Genomic DNA, 14,771 nt, shown 5'->3' on the forward strand with positions numbered 1-14,771 from the left:
GGCTGAGGTGTGTTTCCTGGAGGCAGCATATTGTTGGATCTTGTTCTTTGATCCATCCTGCCACTCTGTGTCTTTTGATTGGGGAGTTCAATCCATTTACATTTAGAGTGATTATTGAGACGTGGGGGCCTACCACTACCATTTTGTGTCTTGTTTTCCCTTTTTCTTCAATTTCCTTTGTTTCTCGTCCCATGGTTTAATCTGTTCTGATGAAGAACTCCTACTCTCTGTTGTTGTCCTTCTACTTATCTCCTCTGCTTTTGGTTTTGTAGCCCCTTTCCTTTTTTTGATTTTTCAGGAATGAGGGTTTTCCTGAGGATTTCCTAAAGAGGAGGTTTTGTGGCCATGAACTCCCTTAATTTTTGTTTATCTGGGAAAGTTTTTATTTCTCCATCGTATTTGAAGGATATTTTCGCTGGGTAGAGAATTCTCAGCTGTAGGTTTTTGTCCTTCAGATTTTTGAATATATCATTCCACTCTCTTCTAGCCTGTAAAGTTTCTGCTGAGAAATCTGCTGATAGCCTGATGGGGGTTCCTTTGTAGGTTAGTTTCTTTTGCCTGGCTGTCCTTAGTATTTTCTCCTTGTCATTGACTTTTGCTAGCTTCACTACTATATGCCGTGGGGTTGGTCTTCTTGCATTGATAAAGTTTGGAGATCTATTGGCTTCTGTCACCTGAAGATCCATCTCTCTCACCAGATTTGGGAAGTTCTCATCCATTATTTCTTTGAATAGGCTTTCTGCCCCTTTCTCCTTCTCTTCTCCCTCTGGTATACCTATAATCCTTACGTTGCATCTCCTAATTGTGTCTGATAATTCTCGGAGAGTTTCTTCATTTCTTTTTAGTCTTAGTTCTCTCTCCTCCTCTGCCTGCAGCATTTCTCTATTCCCATCTTCCAAATTCCTAATTCTTTCCTCCATATTATCAGCCCTACTGTTCAGTGCATCTAGATTTTTCTTAATCTCCTCTATTGTGTTCTTCGTTTCCAGTATTTCTTTTTGTTTCTTCTTTATCGTATCAAACTCTTTTGTGATATAGCTCCTGAACTCATTGAGTTGTCTATCTGAGTTCTCTCTTAACTCATTGAGTATTTTAATGATGGCTGTTTTGAAGTCATCGTCATTTAGGTTATATATTTCATTTTCTTTGGGATTGTTGTCTGTGTATTTGTTGTTTTCCTTCTGTTCTGGAGATTTAATGTATTTTTTCATATTGCTTGATGTTGTAGATTTGTGCTTCCGCATAGAGATAGAGATTAGTTGCTCCTTCCACTTGTTTCTGCTGGTGTGGTGGGGGAGCAGCTGTTTATACTGCACCAACCAGGAACCCTATCCGCAGTTGCTAACTGGGCCTGGGCCCCTCCTCGTAGTCACAGTGGTCCTTTGGATTCCCTCTTCTGCCATGGGGGCCGTCACAGGGGGGCTTCAGGCTGCTGGTGCCTACTGTTGCAGCCCACCTAGACGTGCTCCCTCCTTGGGGTCTGCAACAGTGTTATGGGCTTTTCCAGCGGCCATGGGTAGGATCACTTATGTTTGCCACTCCGTCACTGTAGGCACCCACCAAATCTCACTTGTCCACTATGGGTCGCAGCAGACCTTTTGGCATCTTCTACAGTCTGTGGTTAGCTCACCTAGCTATGCTACTTTTGTCCCGGGGTCTTCCAGCCTTGTGGCTGCCAGATGGGTGCTCTCTACTAGTGCTGTGCAGAGGCTTTCGTTGAGGCTGCTGTGAGCCTGTAGGGTTTCCCCCTAGGCTACGGAGCTGGGTCGCTGGAACTCCACCCAGCCCCAGTCCTGTTCCCCAGGAACTCGGGGAGCCCTTTGCCCTGACTGGGGGACAGCCAGAGATCCTGATTTCAGTGGTAGCTGGTCTGCTGCTGCCCTGCCTGATATTCTCCTCTCCGGGACCCTCCCGGTGTTGTGGATGCTGGGCGTAGCCCCTCCGCTAATGGCAGACAGAGAGTTCTGTCTGCTGCCGGGCGGAACTCTGGAGCTTCCCCCCCCGAACCCCCCCCACCCTGGGCCACACAGCCGGCCTCTGGAGCTCCACCCAGCCCCAGTCCTCTCCAAGATCTCCGGCAATCCCTTGCCCCACAGGGTGGGCAACGGCAGCTGGGGGTTGCCTCACCCTCTGGGATTCTCTCCAGCTGGGGGTCGCCTCGCCCTCTGGGATTCTCTCCGGGACTTTCCTGGAGATGTGAATGCTGGGCGTGGCCCCTCTGCTAATGGCAGACAAAGAGTTCTGTCTGCTGCCCGGGCGGAACTCCAGAGCTTCCCCCCCGGGCCACAGAGCCGGCCTCTGGAGCTTCACCCAGCTCCAGTCCTCTCTGAGATCTCTGGCAATCCCTTGCCCCAAGGGGCGGGCAACGGCAGCTGGGGGTCACCGTGCCCTCTGGGATTCTCTCCGGGACTTTCCTGGAGTTGTGAATGCTGGGCGTGGCCCCTCTGCTAATGGCAGACAGAGGGTTCTGTCTGCTGCCCAGGCGGAACTCTGGAACTTCCCTCCCGGGGCGCAGAGCCGGCCTCTGGAGCTTCACCCAGCCCCAGTCCTCTCCAAGATCTCCGGCAATCCCTTGCCCGGCTGTGCAGGCAGTGGCAGCCGGGGGGCCACCACGCCCTCTGTGATTCTCTCTGGGACCCTCCGGGCGCTGTGGACACCAGGCGGGATCTCCCCGCCAATGGTGGGGCGAGACTCTCCCCGCGGGCTCAAGTGTGTAACTCTAGAGTTTCCCTCTGCGTTTAGGAGTAATTGCAGGGGGTTTAGGTAGGGTTCTGGTCACCTGTTTCCACCGTCGCTCCTCTGGTGTGTGCTCGCTCCTGCCCTAGGTGTGTGTTGATCCTCTGGGGGCGTCCGTTGGAAGAAAGCCGCTTGCAGGTACTAGGCTGTTCGGTCGGGGTCGGAGAGTTTTCACCTATCTTCACCTCCTCCCGGAGGGAAGTCCGTCCGCCTTCCGATGTATAGTCGTGTGGGTCTCTCAGACGTCCTGAGATGCTATCTGGATATCCTTTGGTAAGCGATGAGTGTCCAAATAATTGTAGACTTGAAGGGGGAGAGACAAAGAGGACTACTCACGGTGCCATCTTGGATCTTCTTCCCAATCCTCCTCTTTTTGCTGAGGAAGACTGGCCCTGAGCTAACATCCACACCCATCTTCCTCTATTTTATATGTGGGACACCTACCACAGCATGGCTTGCCAATCGGTGCCATGTCTGCACCCGGGATCCGAACCCGTGAGCCCTGGCTGCTGAAGTGGAACCTGTGCACTTAACTGCTGCGGCACCGGGCCGGCCCTTGATTAAACTTTTAATTTTGAGAGAATTATGAATTCACGTATAAGAAATAAAACAAAGAAGAAAAAATAAAAACCTAATACAGAAGGATCCCTTGTACCCTTTGCCCAGTTTTCCCGCAGTGGTAACATCTTGTAAAACTATAGTACAATATCACAACCAGGATATTGACATTGATATAGTCAAAATAGAGAACATTTCCATCATGCCAAGGATCCCTGTTGTAGCCTTTTATAGCCACATCCACTTCCCTTTCTCCCCTCCAGTCCTTAATTATCCCGGCAAACAGTAATCTCTACTCCATTTCTATAATTTTGAAATTTCAAGAATGTTATATAAATGGAATCCTACAGTATGTAAACTTTTCAGATTGGCTTTTTAAACTCAGCATAATTTTCTAGAGATTTATTTAGATTACCACATGTATGAATAGTTCATTTCTTTTTAGTAGTCCACAGTGTGTGGATGTTTTACCACAATATGTTTAACTTTTCATCCATTGAGAGACATCTGGGTTGTTTCCAGTTTTTGGCTGTTATGAATAAAGATGCTATAAACATTCATGCACAGAGATTTTTCTGAGAAAATAAGTCTTTGTTTCTCTGGGATAAATGCCCAGGAGTACAATTGCTGAGTCATATGGTAGTTGCCTGTTTAGTTTTTTTTTTTTTTTAAAGATTTTACTTTTCCTTTTTCTCCCCAAAGTCCCTTGATACACAGTTGTATATTTTGTTTTTCGGTTGTGGATCCTTCTAGTTGTGGCATGTGGGATGCCGCCTCAGCATAGCTTGATGAGTGGTGCCATGTTTGTGCCCAGGATCACCGGTGAAGCCCTGGGTTGCCGAAGCGGAGCTCGAGAACTTAACCACTCGGCCACGGGGCCAGTCCCTGCCTGTTTAGTTTTTAAAGAAACTACCAAACTGTTTTTTAGAGTGGCTATGCCATTTTACATTCTCACCAGCAATGTATCAGTGATCCAGTTTCTCTATATCATCAACATTTGGTGTTGTCACTATTTTTAATTTTAGCCATTCTGAAAGGTGTGTGTGTAATGATATCTTGTTTTAACCTGTATTTCCCTAATAGCCATAGATGTTGAACTTTTTTTCATGTGCTTATTTGCTATCTGTATATCCTGTCTGTTAAAATGTCTGTTCATGTCTTTTGCCTGTTTTCTAATTGGATTATTATTATTATCTTTAAAAACTTTTTTTTCTGCTCTTTCTCCCCAAATCCCCCCAGTACACAGTTGCGTATTTTAGTTGTGGGTCCTTCCAGTTGTGGCATGTGGGACAGTGCCTGAGCATGGCCCAATGAGCGGTGCCATGTCTCCGCCCATGGTCGGAAGCTGTGAAACCCTGGGCCGCCTGAAGCAGAGCATGCGAACTCAACCATTTGGTCACGGGGCCAGCCCCTTGATTATTTCTTTTATTTTTTTTACTTTTTTTAGCTTTTTTTTTTTTTTTGATGACGATTAGCCCTGAGCTAATTGCTGCCAATCCTCCTCTTTTTGCTGAGGAAGACTGGCCCTGGGCTAACATCCATGCCCATCTTCTTCTGCTTTATGTATGGGACGCCTACCACAGCACGGCATGGCAAGCAGTGCCATATCCGCACCCAGGATATGAACCAACGAACCACCAGCCGCTGGAGAAGCAGAACGTGTGAACTTAACCGCTTCGCCACCAGGCCAGCCCCACCTGGATTATTTTTTTATTGTTAAGTTTTAAGAGTTCTTTAGATACTAACGCTTTGTCAGATATGTGGTTTGCAAATATTTTCTCCCGTCTATAGTTGTCTTTTCATCCTCTTAACAGAATATTTTGCACAAACACTTTTAGTTTTGATTAAGTCCAGCTTATTAATTTTTCTTTTATAGATTGTGCTTTGGGTGTTTGAACCATTGGGTGTAAGAACTCTTTACCTAGCCCAAGATCCCAAAGATTTTTTCCTAAAACTTTTACTTTATTTATTGTTTTATGTTTTACATTTAAGTATGTGACATCATTTTGAGTTAATTTTTGTATAATGTATGAGAATTAGGTCAGCGTTGTTGTTTTTTTTTCTTTTGCCTATGGATGTCCAGTTGTACCAGTACCATTTGTTGAAAAGACTTATCTTTCTGGGGCCAGCCCCGTGGCCAAGTGGTTAGGTTCATGCGTTCCACTTTGGCAGCCCAGGGTTTCGCTGGTTCAGATCTTAGGCATGGACAGGGCACTGCTTGTCGGGCCACGCTGAGGCAGCGTCCCACATGCCACAACTAGAAGGATCTACAACTATGTACTGGGGGGATTTGGGGAGAAAAAGCAGAAAAAAAGAAAAAAAGATGGGCAACAATTGTTCGCTCAGGTGCCAATGTTTAAAAAAAAAAGACATCTTTCTTCCACTAAATTGTGTTTGCACTTTCATTAAAAATCAGTTTGGCATATTTGTGTGGGTCTATTTCTGGGTTCTCTGTTTTTTTTTCCATTTATCTATATGTCTATCGCTCTACTAATACTGCACAGTCTTGATTAGGATAGCCATATACTAAATCTTGAAATTGAGTAGACTGATCCCTCCCACTTTATTTTTAAAATTTTTTTCCAGCTATTCTAATTTCTTTGTATTTCCATATAAATTTTAGGATAATTTAGAAAATTGAGAAAAATCTTGCCAATATTTTGATAGGAATTATGTTAAACCTGTAGGTCACTTAAGGCAGAATTGACCCTATGTTGAGTCTTCCAATCTATGGATATGGTATGTGTCTCCGTTTATTTAGAACTTTAATTTCTTTCATCAGCGTTGTGTAGTTTTCAGCATTAAGCCCTGTCTGTGTTTTCTTGTATTTATACCTAAGTGCTTCTCTCTTTTTTTGACCTTGTAAAATGGTGTTGTGAATAGTATTGTAATTTTAATTTTGTTGTCTACATGTTCATTGCTAGTTTATAGAAATACAGTTGGTTTTTGTATGTTAAATTTGTATTATTGAGTCTTTCCTGGACTCCCTTATTAGTTCTAGGATGTTTTTTTTTATAGATTGCTTGGGATTTCCTACATAGACAATCATCTTTTGCAAGTGGGGGCAGTTTTATTTCTCCATTCCTGATCTGTTTGCCTTTTATTTCCTTATTTCACTGGCTGGAACTGCCAGTACTATGTTGAATAAGAGGGGTGAGAGTGGAATTTGCCTTGTTCCCAGTCTTACAGGGAAGTATTCACTATTTCACTATTAAATATAATGTTAAATGTAGGGTTTTTTGTAGATACTCTTTTTTTTTTTTAAAGTTTGGCACCTGAGGGGCCAGCCCCGTGGCCTAGTGGTTAAGTTCAAGGACTCTGCTTTGGTGGCCCAGGGTTTTTCCCGTTTGGATACTGGGCACGGACATGGTACCGCTCGTCAGGCCATGCTGAGGTGGCATCCCACATGCCACAACTAGAAGGACCCACAACTAAAAATATACAACTATGTACTGGGGGGCTTTGGGGAGAAGAAGGAAAACTAAAATCTTTACAGATTGGCACCTGAGCTAACAACTGTTGCTAGTCTTGTTTTTTTTTTTCTCCTCTCTGCTGCTTCTCCCCAAATCCCCCTAGTACACAGCTGTATATTTTTAATTGTGGGTCCTTCCAGCTGTGGCACATGAGACGCTGCCTCAGCGTGGCCTGACGAGCGGTGCCATGTCTGTGTCCAGGATCCAAACGGGCGAAACCCTGGGTCGCCGAAGCAGAGCACGCAAAATTAACCACTCGGCACGGGGCTGGCCCCTGTAGATCCTCTTTATCAAGATGAGGACGTTACCGTCTAGTCTTTTCTGACAGTTTTATCATGAATGGATATTGACTTTTGTCAGATACTTTTTCTTCATTGATTGACATGATCATATGAATTTTCTTCTTTAACTTGTTAATATGGTAGATTACATCAATTGATTTTTGAATATTGAACTAAGCTTGTATTGCTGCAATAAACCCCCCAACTTGGTCATGGTATATAATACATTTTATATATTGCTGAATTCTATTTACTTATATTTTGTTAAGGATTTTTGCATCTATAGTCCTGAGAGATATTAGTCTGTCTGTTTTTTTGTTTTCCTGTACTGTCTTTGGTTTTGATATCAGGATAATACTAGCTTCATAAAATAAATTGGGAAGTGTTCCCTTCTCTTCTGTTTTCAGAGGGGGATTGTGTAGAATTGATATAAGGGGCCAGCCTGGTGGCGCAGCAGTTAAGTGTGCACGTTCTGCTTTGGTGGCCCAGGGTTCGCCGGTTTGGATCCCAAGTGTGGACATGGCACTGCTTGGCAAAAGCCATGCTGTGGTAGGCGTCCCACATAGAGGAAGACGGGCACAGATGTTAGCTCAGGGCCAGTCTTCCTCAGCAAAAAGAGGAGGATTGGCAGCAGTTAGCTCAGGGCTAATCTTCCTCAAAAAAAAAAAATTTATTAATTCTTCTTTAAGCATTTGGTGGAATTTTACAGTGAAACTAGCTATGCTTGGAGATTTTTGGGGGGGGAGTTTTAAAATTATGCATTCTGTTTTCTTAATATTCCCAGGGCTGTTCAGATTACTTATTTCATATTGGGCAGACTCTGGTAGTTTGTGTTTTTGTTTTTTTATCTAGGTTGTCTGATTTGTGTGTGTAGAGTGTTTGTAGTATTTCCTTATTATCCTTTTGATGTCTGCAGGGTCTGTGGTAATATCTTCTGTTTTATTCCTGGTGTTAGTAATTTATGACTTCTTTCTTTTTTTTCTTTGTCAGCCTCACTAGAGGCTTATCAACTTTATTGATCTTTTCAAAAAAAAACAGCTCTTTGTTGGGGCCGGCCCCATGGCCGAGTGGTTACGTTCGCGTGCTCAGTTTGAATTCTGGGTGCGGACATGGCACTGCTCTTCAAGCCACGCTGAGGCAGCATCCCACATGCCACAACTAGAAGGACCCACAACGAAGAATATACAACTATGTCCTGGGGGGCTTTGGGGAGAAAAAGGAAAAAATGAAAAAATCTTAAAAAAAAAATAAAAAATAAAAACATACAACTATGTACCGGGGGTCTTTGGGGAGAAAAAGAAAAAATAAAGTCTCTAAAAAAACCCAGAAAACAAAAAACAGCTTTTTGTTTCATTGATTTTCTCTATTGTTTTCCTGTTTGCAATTTCATTGGTTTTTGCTTGGTAATTTTATTATTTCGTTCCTTTTGCTTGCTTTGGATTTAGTTTTTTCTTTTTTAAAGATTTTATTTTTCCTTTTTCTCCCCAAAGTCCCCCAGTACATAGTTGTGTATTTCTAGTTGTGGGTCCTTCTAGTTGTGGCATGTGGGATGCTGCCACCTCAGCATGGCCTGATGAGCAGTGCCATGTCCACGCTCAGGATCCGAACTCATGAAACCCTGGGCCACCGAAGTGGAGCACACGAACTTAACCACTTGGCCACGGGGCTGGCCCCCTTTGGGTTTAGTTTTCATTCTTTTTTACTTTTTATGTTTTAGGTTTTTGGGGTGAGAGCTTAGATTATTGATTGAGGTCTTTCCTCTTTTCTAATGTATGTAGTTAGTGCTATAAGGTTTCTTCTCAGCACTGCTTTAGCTGTGTCTCACAAACTCCAACATATTATATTTTCATTTTCAGTCAGTTCAGAGTGTTTTCTAACTTCATTTTTGACCCATGGATTATTTAGAAGAATGTGGTTTAGTTTCCAAGTGTTGGAGATTATTGATTTTTAATTTGATTTTATTGTGATCAGAGAACATACTCTGTATGATTTAAATTCTTTTAAATTTCTTGAGGTTTATTTTGTGTCCCTGCATATGGTCTGTCTTGGTCTGTTTTCCATGAGCACTTGAGAAGAATGTGTATTCTTTGTCATTTGGTAGAGTGTTCTGTAAATACTGATTAGATCCTGTTGGTTGATGGTGGTGTTGAGTTCTTCTCCATCATTGCTGATTTTGTTTACTTCCACCACTTGTTGTTAGAGGGATTTGAAATCTCCACGTAGAATTGTGGGTTTGTCTGTCTGTCCTTTCAGTTCTATCAGTTGTGCTTCACATAGTTTGCAGCTTTTCTGCTTCATGCATATGCATTAGGATTGTTGTATCTTCTTGGTGGATTGGCCCTTTTATCATTATATAATGTCTTTCATATTATCATTATAGTATATCCCATATTTTTGCTTACTGTGTTCTTTCTTCTGTCCTGATGTTTCAGACTTCCTTCTTTTATTGTTTTCTTTCTGTTTAGAGAACTTGTTTTACCCATTCTTTTGGGATAGGTCTGCTGGTGACAAATTCTCTTAGTTTTTGATTTTTTTTAAAGATTTTATTTTTCCTTTTTCTCTCCAAAGCCCCCTGGTACATAGTTGTGTATTTTTAGTTGTGGGTCCTTCTGGTTGTGGTATGTGGGACGCTGCCTCAGCATGGCCTGATAAGCGGTGCCATGTCTGCACCCAGGATTCGAATCAGCGAAACCCTGGGTGACCAAAGCAGAGTGTGTGAGCTTAACCACTCAGCCATGGGGCCAGCCCCCAAATTCTGTTAGTTTTCCTTCATCTGAGAATACCTGATTTCCTCTTTATTCCTGAAAAATATTTTCACTGGACCTAGGATTCTGGGTTGACAGTTCTTTTCTTTCAGCACCTGAAACATACAGTGCCACTTCCTTCTGCCATCCCTGGTTTCTGCTCTCATTCTTTTCTTTTCTTTTATTTATTTATTTTTTTGAGGAAGATTAGCCCTGAGCTAACTACTGCCTGTCCTCGTCTTTTTGCTGAGGAAGACTGGCCCTGACCTAACATCTGTGCCCATCTTCTTCTACTTTATATGTGGGACACCTACCACAGCATGGCTTTTGCCAAGCGGTGCCATGTCCGCACCCAGGATCCGAACCAGTGAACCCCGGGCCGCCGAGAAGAGGAACATGCGAACTTAACTGCTGCGCCACTGGGCCAGCCCCTCTGCTGTCATTCTAATTGTTTTTTTCCTTTAGGTAAAATGATATTTTTATCTGGTTGCTCTTAAGATTTTTTTCTTTGCCTTTAGTTTTCAGAAGTTCATTTTGATGTGCCTTGGCATGAATTTATTTGGGTTTATTCTGTTTAATGTTCATTCAGCTTCTTGAATCTATATGTTTATGTTTTTCCAAATTTGTCAAGTTTTCAGCAGTTTTTTCTTTGAGTACCTTTTCAGTCCCTCCCTTTTTTCTCTTCTCCTTCTGCGACTCTGAGGACACAAATATTAGATTTTTTGTTACAGTCCAAGAGGTCCATGAAGTTCTGTTCAGTTCATTTCAGTCTGTTTTCTTCTGTTGTTCAGATTGGGTATTTCCATTGTTCTATATTCTAGTTCACTGGTTTTCTTTCTCTGCTCCATCTGTTTTGCTGTTGAACAAGCCATCCACTGGGCTTTTTATTTCAGTTGTATTTTTCAATTCTAAAATTTCCATTTGATTGTTTCTTATGTCTTCTAAGATATATAAGAGACTTACTGTACCTAACGATGAGAAGATTCTGTTAATATGTCAATCCCATGCTCAATCTTCTGTGGCTCTCTGGGTCACTGTGAGTTAGCTCAAGTGTATATAAGAGACTTACTGTACCTAACGATGAGAAGATTCTGTTAATATGTCAATCCCATGCTCAATCTTCTGTGGCTCTCTGGGTCACTGTGAGTTAGCTCAAGTGTATATAAGAGACTTACTGTACCTAACGATGAGAAGATTCTGTTAATATGTCAATCCCATGCTCAGTCTTCTGTGGCTCTCTGGGTCACTGTGAGTTAGCTCAAGTGTATATAAGAGACTTACTGTACCTAACGATGAGAAGATTCTGTTAATATGTCAATCCCATGCTCAATCTTCTGTGGCTCTCTGGGTCACTGTGAGCTAGCTCAAGTGTATATAAGAGACTTACTGTACCTAACGATGAGAAGATTCTGTTAATATGTCAATCCCATGCTCAGTCTTCTGTGGCTCTCTGGGTCACTGTGAGTTAGCTCAAGTGTATATAAGAGACTTACTGTACCTAACGATGAGAAGATTCTGTTAATATGTCAATCCCATGCTCAATCTTCTGTGGCTCTCTGGGTCACTGTGAGCTAGCTCAAGTGTATATAAGAGACTTACTGTACCTAACGATGAGAAGATTCTGTTAATATGTCAATCCCATGCTCAGTCTTCTGTGGCTCTCTGGGTCACTGTGAGTTAGCTCAAGTGTCCTCTAGGCACCTGGGCTTCCATGCTGTTTCTCGGACACAGCAGGTTCACATGTGCCTGGATCATTTGGGGAAGTTATATATAAAAAAGCCACTGATACTCTTGAAATTGTCTTTTTTTTTAAGATTTTACTTTTCCTTTTTCTCCCAAAGTCCCCCGGTACATAGTTGTGTATTTTTAGTTGTGGGTCCTTCTAGTTGTGGCATGTGGGACGCTGCCCCAGCATGGCTTGATGAGTGGTGCCATGTCCGCGCCCAGGATTCGAACCAACGAAACACTGGGCTGCCGCAGCGGAGCGCGCGAACTTAACCACTCGGCCACAGGGCTGGCCCCTGAAATTGTCTTAAATTTATTATTTTTAGAAAAATTGACATCTTTCCGATTGAGAACTTTTCCCAACCAGAATTATGACTCTCTTTTTATTCACCTCTTCTTTTATGTCCTTTGGAGGTGTTTTGGAGTTTTATTTATGCAAGCCTATTGCTTGATGCACATATATTTTATTGCTGTTTTGAATAGGATTCTTTTACATTATTTTTCAACTCATTATTCCTAGTATGTAAGAAAATTATTGGACTTATATATTTTCTAAGTGTTTCTCCTTGGAACTCTTAAACCTGAATTCTCTTTCCAGCTCTTTGGCTGATGCCCCTGTGTGTTCTGATTCCTCTTGGCTCTCTACTTGCTGTAGATTCTACATGGGACTGTCTTTCTCTCAGATCTTTTCTGAGATTACCCCTGTCTGCCCTCAGGCTCTTGTCTCTTAGGCCCTAGAGCCCTGAGGCTGGGATGGGAGCCTCTCCTTGGCTCTTCCCTAGTTCTGCATAGGACCTCTATCAAGGCACTTAGAGCTTTGAATGCAATTTCCTGTTCACCTTTCTTAACCAAGCTTCATGATCACTTAGGGCTTGGAATGGAGTTGGTGCTTAGTGGATAATTTTGTTTTTTAAAGATTTTATTTTTTTCCTTCTTCTCCCCAAAGCCCCCCGGTACATAGTTGTATATTCTTCGTTGTGGGTCCTTCTAGTTGTGGCATGTGGGACGCTGCCTCAGCGTGGTTTGATGAGCAGTGTCATGGCCGCGCCCAGGACTCGAACCAACGAAACACTGGGCCGCCTGCAGCGAAGCACGCGAACTTAATCACTCGGCCACAGGGCCAGCCCCTAGTGGATATTTTTTGATGGAATAAGTGAATGACTAAAGTATTTGTCTCCTCCTTTCTAGAGTTTCCAACTAGCTTTATTCGGAATGCTCTTGTATTTTGGAGATTTACTCAACTTACTTTTGAACTCTTCTGTTGATTTTTTTCTAGTCATTGTGTGTGTGTTTTGTGATATTTTTACCTAGCAGCTTCCACCAATATTGCATGTTCCAAATACTTACCGATGTGATGGTGAATTCTTTGATTGCTCTAATGCATAATGACCACTTCCACACTCACTTTGTAGTCTTCTGTAACCTCCTGAGTCTCTTGACTTTGATGTTGCTTTTGCTGACTTGATGATTCTCTCCTTCCTCTCAGATTCAGGCTTCCTCAGGGGATACCAAGTACACTGGTCCCTTGGACTGTGCAAAGAAGGTGTACCAGGAGTCTGGGATTCGAGGCATCTATAAGGGGACTGTGCTCACCCTCATGCGAGGTAATATTTGAGATCATCTCCACCTGAGGTCAGCTTGGTTGGGGGTGGTGCTCACCTGAGGTGGATCTGCTACAGAGGATCTTACCTGGATTGCCAGATTAGCCGTGGCACCATACGTGCACAGCTCTGACAAGGCGGGCAGTGTGTGTCCTGGTTTTAAGTAGTCTCACTTCTAGCTAGCATGCACACAAATGAGGGGAACCATCCATCCTTCTGGAAGGCTTGCATTCAGGGGTGGAAATCATGACAGTGGCACTTGGAGTAGAGTGGCAAGTAGATAGAAATCATCGCTGAAGGGATGAGTGGGAAGAAAGAGTGAGTTAGGAATAGTGGGGTTCTCCCTGGTTTTGAGAGGCATGTCGCACTGGGGTGGCAGTAGGAGAGGCAGAGACAGCCCCACTCTTGCCCTGAAATTACAGCTTGAAGGAAGGCCAGATGCTTGCCATGGTTCTGTTTGGAGTGGGCAAGTCAGTAGGGACCTCAGAGGGGGACTTTGAAGATGAATCATGTCATCTGCTCACTTACACCAATGCTGGACTCAGAGTAGCATCTGATTGCTGCAAAGTGATTATTGCAAATAGGAAGTGCTGCTGAGGAACTTCTTAGGAAACCTTCAAGGGTCCAGTGCCAAGCTTGGCTCTTCTAAGTTCAAGAAATCTGTGAATGGGGACAGCCTGGTAGCATAGTGGTTAAGTTCATGCACTCCACTTTGGTGGCCTGGGGTTCAAGGGTTCGGATCCTCCATGCAAACCTACATACTGCTCATCAAGCCATGCTGTGGTGGCATCTCACATACAAAATAGAGGAAGATTGGCACAGATGTTACCTCAGGGACGATCTTCCTCAAGCAAAAAGGGGAGGATTGGCAATGGATGTTAGCTCAGGGCCAATCTTCCTCATAAAAAAAAAACAAAAACAAAGAAATCTGTGAGGATTTTAGATGATTTAATTCACTTCTTTCTTGCCACTAACAGATGTTCCAGCCAGTGGGATGTATTTCATGACATATGAGTGGCTGAAAAATATCTTCACTCCAGAGGGAAAGAGGTGAGGAGAACAGAAGAATTTAGAAGCTACTTTGGGGGCCTGGCCCTATGGCTGAGTGGTTAAGTTTGCATGCTCCACTTCGGCAGCCTGGGGTTTCACCGGTTCTGATCCTGGGCACGGACATGGCACCCATGCTGAGGCAGTGTTGCATGTTGCACAACCAGAAGGACTTACAACTAGAATATACAACTTTGTACTTGGGGCCTTTGAGGAGAAGAAAAAGAAAAAAAAAGAAGATTAGCAACAGATGTTAGGTCAGGTGCCAATCTTTAAAAAAAAAGAAGCCACTTTGCCCTGTCATGGGTAGGTTGCCCTTTCCTGTGAGTGGGTCTGAAGGCAGAACTGGGACTTGCTTCTGTCTCCATGTCTGCTGTCCTTTCATTGCTGCTGAGGCTCAGCTAATACCTCTTACTCTGTGCCTCACCCAATGGAGCAGGTATTTGAAATAAGCGCATGAAACTTCCTCCAAGGAGTGGCAGCTGCCATGTCTCAGGAGCCCTGGCCTTGGACCTGCTCCTCCCTCCAGCCAGTTTGTTTCTCTCTCTAACTTCCCTGTCTGCCATAAGAGGGATGGTCTGATCGCCACTCTCACAGCCTTTGTCT

At 43.5% G+C, this 14,771-nt stretch overlaps 1 protein-coding gene across 4 annotated transcripts in view; it reads left to right on the forward strand.

The window, feature by feature from the left end:
- The window catches only part of SLC25A20 (solute carrier family 25 member 20), a 43,208-nt gene that overhangs the window by 26,168 nt on the left and 2,269 nt on the right, over positions 1-14,771 (forward strand). For all 4 annotated transcript variants that reach the window (XM_001494717.6, XM_070237690.1, XM_070237692.1 and 1 more), the window contains 2 exons: positions 13,004-13,121; positions 14,096-14,168. In XM_001494717.6, the coding sequence (XP_001494767.2) occupies positions 13,004-13,121; positions 14,096-14,168 (191 nt within the window). The remainder of the gene's footprint in view (positions 1-13,003; positions 13,122-14,095; positions 14,169-14,771) is intronic.

Source organism: Equus caballus, chromosome 16 (assembly GCF_041296265.1).
Source record: "Equus caballus isolate H_3958 breed thoroughbred chromosome 16, TB-T2T, whole genome shotgun sequence".
Taxonomy (NCBI): domain Eukaryota; kingdom Metazoa; phylum Chordata; class Mammalia; order Perissodactyla; family Equidae; genus Equus; species Equus caballus.